Source organism: Rhineura floridana, chromosome 2, assembly GCF_030035675.1.
Source record: "Rhineura floridana isolate rRhiFlo1 chromosome 2, rRhiFlo1.hap2, whole genome shotgun sequence".
Lineage (NCBI taxonomy): Eukaryota > Metazoa > Chordata > Lepidosauria > Squamata > Rhineuridae > Rhineura > Rhineura floridana.
In genome coordinates, this window is record NC_084481.1 from 191,122,705 (window position 1) to 191,132,868 (window position 10,164).

The window sequence follows — 10,164 nt, forward strand, 5'->3', positions numbered from 1 at the left end:
ATTCTACAGAATGCAAACTAATACAGTTAACTTTGTTGTTATGCGCCTTCAGGTCGATTACAACTTATGGCAATCCTATGAATCAGTGACCTCCAAGAGCATCTGTCATGAACCACCCTGGTCAGATCTTGTAAGTTCAGGTCTGTGGCTTCCTTTACAAGAAATAAAATAAGCAATAAACTTCTTTATTAATACAATTAAAATACAATTAAAGTACAGCATCTAGCACAGTGTATTACAATTGCTAAAACAGGCAGAACAATATTAAATGGTCTGACAAAAACATCAGCAATTTTCAAGTAGGGTGTGTATGTGTGTGTGTGTGTGAGAGAGAGAGAGAGAGAGAGTGAGTTTGGGAACCACTACTTAAATCAAGCAGTGAAAAATACTAACTTACCTTTCAGGACAAATTGAAAATGTAAAATAAAAAAGGAAGAACAAAAACTGTACATACATAACGTGGGGGCACAACAAACCCACTTATAGTTACCACTAGGATTTATGAAAGATGAAATATGTGTGACAGGCAGAAGCTAACAATGGCAAGTTGCCACAAATTCTCTCTCTCTCTCTCCTGGGCCGGACAGACATTTGAAGCACACTTATGAAGGGCAGTGGGAGATGGGCGAGGAGAAAAAAGGAGGGAGTCCCAAATATCTCAAATTCAAGGGCTTCAGCAATCACCACATTTAGCCGCACGCAATCCCAAAAATGAGATACCATCCATGACCAAACTTTCCTTCCTTCCTTCTTACCCGGAGAACCAAAGGAGGCTGGGAAGAAGCCCGTCATCGGGCTCGGTGCCCTTCCAGGACTCAGACCACAGACTCTCACTTTAAATCCACGGCCAGACCTAACGCCTCTGGTTCCCCTACGCTCCCAGTAATTCTTCCCTCTAAAGAACTCGGACGCTACCCCTTCCTGCAGGGCGGCGGAAGAAAGAAGAGACTCTCCCAAGGGCGCCGCCCCTTTCCCAGCTGCAGGTGCTTCCTTCTGCGCCCCAACCCCACGTCAAGTCCTCCCTTCTCTTGCCTTCTCTTTGATGAGGAAGGGTCGCTGAGCGGAAGCAACCGGAGCGAGTCAAGGACCAGCCGTGCTGGCCACGGGACTAATAGTCATCCTCTATTCTGTGCCTGCCCTGTCAGAGTACCCTCCAGCTAGTCACTCTTACTCTTCCCCCCCCCCCCGTGCCAGTGTCCGGAAGTGACGCATAACCGCGGGGCGAACGACCGTGCCGTGCACCGGAAGTGGGCGAAAGCACTTGTGGCGGGGGGGGGGCTACTAGAGGAACAACAAAATGGTGAGTGCTGGCCTTGTTTTTTGGCGTTGTATCTTGATGGAATTGTGGTGTATTAGTGCTTGGCCGCACTTATCTTGAAAAAGCCCTCCTTGGATCCCCAAGATCTAAACAACTTTCGCCCAATTTCTAATTTACCATTCTTGGGCAAGGTCACTGAACGAGTGGTGGCCAATCAGCTGTCAGCGCACTTACCAATCGGGTTTCAGGACTGGACATGGAACTGAAACAGCCTTGGTCGCTCTGGTGGATGATATGAGGATGGCACTAGATAGGGGAGAATTCACCTTTCTGGTCCTCCTTGATCTCTCAGTGGCTTTTGATACCGTCGACCACGGTATCTTACTGGATCGTCTGGAGGGATTGGGAATAGGAGGCACAGTATTAAACTGGTTCCATTCCTTTCTCTCCGATAGACACCAGCAGGTGGCATTGGGAGATGAGGTTTCAGACCCTTGGCCCCTCAGCTGCGGTGTGCCGCAGGGCTCTATCCTTTCTCCCATGCTATTTAACATTTATGTAAAACCGCTGGGAGCTATCATCAGGAGGTTTGGGCTGCAGTGCCACCATTATGCGGATGACACTCAGCTCTACCTCTCATTTAAGTCCTCACCAGAGTTGGCTGTGGAGACCATGTCCAAGTGCCTGGAATCCGTGAGTGGATGGATGGGAAGAAACAGGCTAAAGCTGAATCCTGATAAAACGGAGGTACTGCTCGTGGGAGACAAAGGAGGGTTGGGAAATATTGACCTGGTGTTTAATGGGGTAAAACTGCCCCTGAAGGACCAGGTCCGCAGCCTCGGGGTGATCCTTGATTCCAGGCTGACCATGGAGGCTCAGGTTTCATCGGTATGCCGGGCAGCTTGGGGTCAATTGCGTCTCATCCGAAGGCTGCAACCCTACCTTCCTGTCCACCAGCTCCCACTCGTAGTACATGCTCTGGTCACCTCTCGTTTAGACTACTGCAATGCGCTCTACGTGGGGTTACCCTTGAAAACAGTCTGGAAATTACAACTGGTACAAAAAACGGCGGCTCGTTTACTTACGAATAGCCGCCGTTATGATCATATTACCCCAGTGTTATACAATCTTCACTGACTTCCAGTTATTTCCCGGGCTCAATTCAAGGTGTTGGTATTAACTTTTAAATCCCTATACGGTTTCGGCCCAGTATACCTGAAGGAGCGCCTCCAACGTCATAAAGTGTGCCGCCCTACAAGATCTGCCACTCAGGGCCTTCTCTCGGTTCCACCGACTAAAGTGGCTAGGTTGGTGAGGACTCGAGAGAGGGCTTTTTCTGTAGCAGCCCCCACGATTTGGAACTCCCTCCCAATGGATCTTCGACATGCCCCTTCCCTATATTTCGCCGGGGCCTGAAAACTTGGCTTTTCCATCAGGCCTTTACGACCTTTGAGACTTCCAAGGTGAACTAGTTCTAGAACTGTAATATGAACAATCTACTAAATACTGTAATTTTTGCATTGTACTGTACTGGCTATATTGTTTATTGTATTTTATCATGTTTTATTGTACGCCGCCTAGAGTGGCCACTGGCTAGATAGGCGGCCTATAAATTAAAGTTTATTATTATTATTATTATATCCCCGATCCTGTCATATACGTGTGTTAATTCTGAAAGGTTTCAATGGGACTCCAAAATCCACTGTTGGGTGGATTTTATTACGACCAAATGTCTGTTTTATTACGACCAAAATGTCACAGACTAGCGAGTAAGGTTTCCAGTTCTTCAGAACTCTTCATCAGGTTGAAGAGTTGGATGGAGTAGGGTTTAGGGGGAACAAGGAAAAAAGTAGAAAAGTACAAAGATTAGCTTCTATATTGTAGACATCATGTCTGCATTTAAATTTACTACCATTTTAAGTATGTATAGAATGGTTATCTTTATCCCTGCTATTGCTTCATGGAAGCTCCTTAGGAAGGGGTGGAGGAAGTTGCAGAGATGCTGTCCAAGGTCAACGATGTGAGGTGAACCAGTATAGTAGAGTGTTGTACCCGGACCTGAGAGATGAAGGTTCAAATCCCTGCTCAGCCATGAAGCATACTAGGTGACCTTGGGCCAGTTACTGTCTCTCAGCTTAACCATGTTTGTGTACCACTTTGAGCTTCTTGGAGAAAAGGTAGGCCATAAATGTAATAAATAATAAACAAATAAAAGTGGTGTTTCTGCAGAATAATCTATTATTAACTACTTTCCTTTTAGGGAAAGCAAAAGAAAGCAAAGAAATATGCTACCATGAAACGTATGATCAGCCTCCGTGACCAGCGCATGTGAGTTTCTTGATATTATTTATTAGTGGCAATTGCTGAAGTATGTGTGTTAAACCAGAAGAGCTTGCATAATTAACAGTGCAATCCTATGCTTAAGTAAATACTGTTGAGTTAAATTGTGATTGTGAGGCGCTCCAAAAAGTTCTCTCCAAACTATGTTTTTATCATCTGATCCTATATTTAATGTTACAGTTGGGAAGAAATACTCATTTCCTTCTATGATCTACAGTGCTTTCCTGAGTAGATGGTAGATACACATGGTTTTGCTTTTTTGTCATTTGTAGCAAAGAGGCAGACCGAGCTAAAGCCAAAGAGAAAAAGAAGGAGGACCCCAGTGCAATCAAAGAGAGAGAGGTGTAAGTTTCTAATGATTTTCCAGCAATTCTGTTTGCTACCTACATACAACATTAGAAATGAGTCCCATTGATTTCAGTAGCTGTTAATAACACCATGAAGACTTTGCTATGTTGGCACTTTTAGTTTAGCTTGGCAAATACATGTTATGTGGGTCATCAGCCAACTTGCTGATCAAGCAGGTAGTGGGATGTATTGCATTTCTAACTGGCAGGGTCATTGTAGGTCATTGATAAGGTGACCAGACTTTCCTTATTTTAAGGGTTTGTTCTCTTCCAAGTAACACATCTACAAAGAATTGGAATAAAAGATTTTTCGATGTTCCTCATAATATTTTGAGTTTTGATGTGGTCTTCACTCTAAACAGAAATTATTCTTAAGGGTAATTTTAAATCAAGTGGGAAAAAAGTAGATACCACCATATCCTGTTGAATAAGAACACTAATTTCACCATATTTAAAATCATAATCATTTCATAGGCTTGACTTATGAGTGAGGATGCTTTTTGCTTCCTAAAAATTCCTTGTGTCTCGTTCTTGTGCATATGATTTCAGCCCTCTCAGGAAATTGAGGCATGCAAAAGACAACACTATTTTTGTTGGTGTTTGTCTGTTAAAATATTTGCATTCTGCTTTTTCCGTTGTTCAAAGCAAATTTACATAATGAAAATACAAATAAAACAAAGTCAACACTAACAAAATATGTTAGTTAAAACTAAACTACAATAGATAGTAGTCAAGTGCTAGTGTAAAAGAAATCAAAGAGGTCTTGACATTACTGGGAGGAGGTTTCACAGTTTCAGGGCTGTCCTTGTAAAAGCCCTTTTCCTGTTGTAAAAGGTTTGGGCTTGCTGTAAAGATGGTACAGACTATAAAGCTGGACTTCAAAAATGTAATAGTCCCCCAAATGCACAATAATGCTTGGCAACACTCCTTCGCAGTAAATATGGCTTATTTGGGTGTTTTATCTTCTGAGCATTTTGAGGTACACAGTCACATTTTTCAAGATATTTTCTTGAAACCAGAATATTCTTAAAATGCTTAAAATTAGCAAGAGTTTATAAGCTGAAAAAAGTGCTTCTGAAGTTATACAAAGTATGTGGATAAGATGCTTTATTTTCCATGTTCTGAAGTAATTTGTCCTACCTCTCTCTTTTCAGCCCTAAATATCCTTCCTGCTTGTTCTTCCAATATAACACACAACTAGGACCTCCCTACTACATCCTGGTTGATACCAACTTCATTAATTTTTCCATTAAAGCCAAACTGGATCTGGTGCAGTCAATGATGGATTGCCTCTATGCCAAGTGTAAGTATCCAGATCTGTTACATCTTCCAGGGTAGTGTTACTGTGATAAGGTGAGACTATAAAAAGCTCCACTGATGGTGGCACATTGTTGAGGCTGACATAACACTGATGTACCAGGTTCTGGTTTTCATTATTATTGTTATCATTATTATTTAATGCTTGCTACTAAGTGCTTGCCCATTAGACTTACAAATGTATCCACGTTTGATAGCACAAGTAGCTTGTGAAATACCTTGATTAATTAAAATTAAACAAACCAGCTACTTAGATAATCACTAGCTCATGGGTTCCAAAACTGTGGTGCATGGATCATCAGTACACTGCAAGCTTCAGTCAGGTGATCTGTGGATGTCCATATTAAATATTCATAATAGTTTTTATTTGTATTTGTATTGCTTCTTTTCTTCCTTATATTGTATTTTGTTGTATTACAGTTTGAATTCCATGGAATGCAAATTGTAATAAAATAAAAAATAAAAAGTAATAAAAATACTATTAATGATTTTTCTGCCTGTTGTAGCAATTGAAATGCTCTGTCCTAGATGCTGTATGATTTTTACATGGTCGGCCAAGGCCATCAGCAATGTTCACATGGTCCATGAGGAAAACTAATTTTGGAACCTCTGCATTAGCTTATTGCTAGTTTTTTTGAAACTTTATTGTAACATTAGTATAAGTTAAGAACATCCGTTGGTGATCAGATTTAACAAAAGCTGACTATGACCCAAGATAACTTTATTAATGGTGTTTTTTTCCTTGTGATGGATGTATACAAAATATCAATTAGATGCATTGAGTGATATAAATAAGGGATTAAAAGCAAATCAATTAATTTTTTGGTAATTGTCAATAATGTGAAGGCACCTGTATGTTTTTGTTGCAGTGTAGGTTTTTGATACTAAATATATACTTTATTCTTGCAGGTATTCCTTGTATCACAGATTGTGTCATGGCTGAAATTGAGAAACTGGGACAGAAGTATCGTGTAGCCCTAAGGTAGAGGCACATTAAGTAGACTCTGTTTTTCTGTCTATCTTGTCTAACTTATGAATGTGCAGAACAGAAACTCATCCTTGAGGTACAGAGTTAGATCCTGAATCATTAAACTAGGCAGGTTACCACTGCCCCACTTCCCTTATTTTCCTGGCTGAAGGTACCTTTTGAAGAAAACAAGGCAGCAGATCTTCCCAGTCCCTTCTGGACAGAGATTCAGTTCTGGCTTCCTTTCTAACTTTGTAGCTTGAGGAAACGAACAGGCCCATGAAGAACTTTCTGACTTGCAAATACAACAATTAGTGCAAGTAAGCAGTTTACTATGGCACACAAAGGAAACAGAGAAAGGATTCAAGATGCTTTTGGCATTCCAGTGCCAGGCAAAGAACTATGTTTTGTATCCAAAGCTCACAAGCAGAGCTCCAACTGTGCAACAGGACTGTTGTGTCCTTTTCTTCTCTCGCATGCCCTCAAAATCCGCTCTGGAGGATCCCACAATCTTCCAGAGGGACAGGAGATGAAGAGTCATTCTGTTGTGTACCCGGTGTTGTGTACCTGGAAATATGTTGCACAAGTGGAACAGCAGCATTGGATATAACCCTATGTGTTTGCCTATAAGAGGAGTGTGAAGCTGGGTCATTTAGACACTCTAAACAGAAAGTGCCTAGTACTAGGTTTGCTGTGGTTTGAGCAGTTGACACACACAGGCTGTTTATGTGACAGGCAGGATGGTTCCTGATACAAAGAAATGTTAAACTGAAAATAGCTAATAAATGAAAAGGTTGTCAAAGGAGAGAGTTCTGTATTTGACAGAGTTTTTTGCTACAGTGAATGGTCAATAAACTGATTAGTTTTCACTTGTCTTCATTACAGTGCACTGACTAAATCTAAATGCATATTGGAAAATGAAAACAATTTCCAAAACAGCTTCAGGAGCATACTTTTCCAGAAGAATCTCTTCATATGCTTCTAAAAATTTTAGATTACAAAATAGGTTCTTGGTGTAGGCCAACTGCCTTTCCTGATATAAATATAAATAGTAAGCTGAAATCCTTAACTGCACCACCTCTTTTTCTGTAAAAATCGGGACCCAGAGATGCAACTCCTGGATTATACAGATTTGGAGTATACCTAGCAAAGAAAAGAGAGAGATTGTTTTTCTGCTAGGAATTTTCTAATTCTAATTTTGTCAATTACATAGATTCTATCTTAATTCTCACTTTCATTATTCTACAGGATAGCAAAAGATCCACGATTTGAACGCTTGCCATGCACCCACAAAGGGACCTATGCAGATGACTGTTTGGTGCAGAGAGTAACTCAGGTATCTTCCTCTAGGAATTTCTGTACTGTACTATTGGCATCCAAATGTATATAGAGCTGCTTTATTTCCTGAAAGGAATGACCTGAAAGAAGCTGACATTCAGTCAAGGCTCTCTCTTATAGTTAACATTGCCTGTTTAGCAAGAAGATACCACTATTAGAAACAGTTGATGAGAGGAAGGAAGATCCTATATCCTCAGCTCTCCTGTACATGACCTTGGAGGTCCCACATATTAAGGGAGAAACACTTGATCTCTTTGGAAATTTGTATTCTCTCGCACTCTGTGGTTAAAGGAAGGGCTGCATTTGATTTTGTTTTTGTTTTTTTCAATTATGAGATTGTCCCTTTTTCCTGCAGCACAAGTGTTATATAGTGGCTACCGTAGACAGAGACCTCAAGCGGAGAATACGGAAGATCCCAGGAGTCCCAATAATGTATATATCAAACCACAGGTAGGTGAGCTGCCACACGAGAAAGCAATCTGTTGACATAATTTCATTGCAGTTTACTTTGTAACAGTGTATTTTGAAACTTTGCCTGTATGTGTATAAATAGTCCACCTTCGTGAAGGAAGGCCTTAATAGTAATATAAAAGCAACAGCATGAGTGGGAGAATGCTATTGTGCTCATGTCCTCTTGTCCAACTAAAATAAAGCCTAAGTATATATAACTGTATTTACTTGTATCAGTATGTGGTTGATGTTGTCGCTTCTTTCCATTCCTAACTCCTGTTATCTAGTATAGTTCAGTGGTAGAGTACATGCTTTGTATGTGAAGGTTCCCAGGTTCAATCCCTGATAAGGCTGGGAAAGACTCCTGCCTGAAATCCTGGAAAGCTGCTGCCATTCATCATTGACAATACTGAGCTTGAAAGGCCAGTGGTCTTATATTGTATTAGGCAACTTCCTATGTGGCTATTAAATTGAGATTTGCAAGCTCCTTACAACAGAGCCTGCCTTCTTGCTTTTTATTAGTCTATAAAGAGCTTTATACGTTGATTGTGCTACATAAATAATAATATATTAACTTTGACTTACAAGGACAATGGCTAGTAGAGTTAATACATTATTATTTATCTAGCACCACCAATGTACATAGTTTTAATAGACCAAAAAGAAGCAAGAAGACAGGTCCATGTCCCAAAAAGCTTACAGATTTCAAGTCCATATTTATTGCTTGCTCTGTCCCATTTGTGTGCCTGTGTTCCACTTGGCTAGCAATACAATTTACTGAATGTTTCAGCACTCTACTGCTATATTCAGGGCTCAAAGGGATACATAAAGCCAACAATTTCAAGTGGTGTAGTTGTGTTATTGTTGCAGCATAAATAGCAAATTTTGTGGCACCTTAAAGACTTAGAGGGCAGTATTAAACTAAAAAGTTGTGTTAGTGCTAGTGCAAGGGTTAGTGCTAGCACAATGGGATTCCCCCCTTCCTCCCTCAACGCCATCCTCAGATCTGCTCTGGAGGGTTGGGGAAACCCTCAGAACAGATTTGGGAGGAGGAGAGGGGGAGAATATTCCATTGCACAAGACGAAATACTTGTACTAATGGAAAAATCTGCTTAGTGCTATGTTGAATACTACTCTGGCATTTATGTTATTACAAGTGTATCCCGTCTTTCTTCCATCAAGGTGGAAGGTGGCATACATGGGATTCCTAGGTGGTCTCCCACCCAGGTACTGACCAGACCAAGGCATGCTTAGCTTCAGCAAGATGGCTGCCTTGTGGGTCTTCAGATAACTATAGCATAAGGTTTCATGGACTAGAGTTCACTGCTTCAGATGCAATCAAATAATACAATGGACTATTTGACAAAAGGGTTGTTCTTTCATTCTAGATATAACATTGAGCGAATGCCTGATGACTATGGAGCACCTCGATTTTAACCAACAGTTGAAAACAATCCAAGATAAGCTGTTTCCAACTGCCAAATTCCATAACGCTGAGCCTGTTATAAAGTTCTTCTGCTTCTAACTTATTTCCTGTGGTGCTTGGAACGGAACTGATTTCTTCAAACTTATGTCTTCCAGAAAAAACATACAATTTGTTTCCTTGCTATGTGATCCAAAATAAACATTCCTTATTGTTTAGAACTGGGCTTTTGAGAATTTCTCTTTTTCTTAATTTGAGTTCTTTCTCATGTTGCAACTATTTCAAATAAAGTTTCATATGATGCTGCTGTACAACATTTTGGGAAGGCTCCTTTAGGAGGATTTATGCAGAAATCTGATAATTTGCTTAAAATTATAGAAATGCAGAATCTTTTGAAAATCTGAGCTGCAAAAAGAAACATTCCAGTGTATTTAATTCAAAGTTTCAGTCAGCATTCTGCAGAAGCCATTGTTAGTGGAACTAACATATCTAATTTTTCAAGAGAGTATAGTGAACTCTGAAAATAGAAAAGGAGAAGCTGGAATAAAATCTAGCTAATATATTTACTTCTTGGTCTTTAAGATATTTCTCACATATTTTGTGTAAACAAGTTTACATTATGAGAAAAGGAAAGTGAGTAGCCTTTGTTCAGATGTGGTATGATTGATTAAAGGAAGTTGTACAGATCAAGACAAATAAATGAATCAACAAATTCAAGAATATT

General features: G+C 40.2%; 2 protein-coding genes across 3 annotated transcripts in view; one reads left to right on the forward strand and one right to left on the reverse strand.

Moving 5' to 3' along the window:
• AREL1 (apoptosis resistant E3 ubiquitin protein ligase 1) overlaps positions 1 to 1,212 on the reverse strand; it is a 35,631-nt gene extending 34,419 nt beyond the window's left edge. The window contains exon 1 of the mRNA XM_061611737.1: positions 756 to 1,212. The gene's annotated coding sequence lies outside the window, so the exon portion shown is untranslated. The remainder of the gene's footprint in view (positions 1 to 755) is intronic.
• Positions 866 to 9,661, forward strand: FCF1 (FCF1 rRNA-processing protein). 2 transcript variants are annotated; one of them, XM_061611739.1, is made up of 8 exons: positions 866 to 1,300; positions 3,519 to 3,586; positions 3,871 to 3,942; positions 5,100 to 5,248; positions 6,172 to 6,244; positions 7,478 to 7,565; positions 7,923 to 8,017; positions 9,406 to 9,661. In XM_061611739.1, exons 1-8 carry the CDS (start codon positions 1,298 to 1,300, stop codon positions 9,452 to 9,454), a joined length of 597 nt encoding a protein of 198 aa, XP_061467723.1. In that variant the 5' UTR covers positions 866 to 1,297; the 3' UTR covers positions 9,455 to 9,661. The 2 variants fall into 2 exon arrangements, with proteins under 2 accessions (XP_061467723.1, XP_061467722.1); XM_061611738.1 differs by lacking the exon at positions 866 to 1,300 and adding an exon at positions 1,802 to 2,005.
• Positions 9,662 to 10,164: the final 503 nt, after the last annotated feature.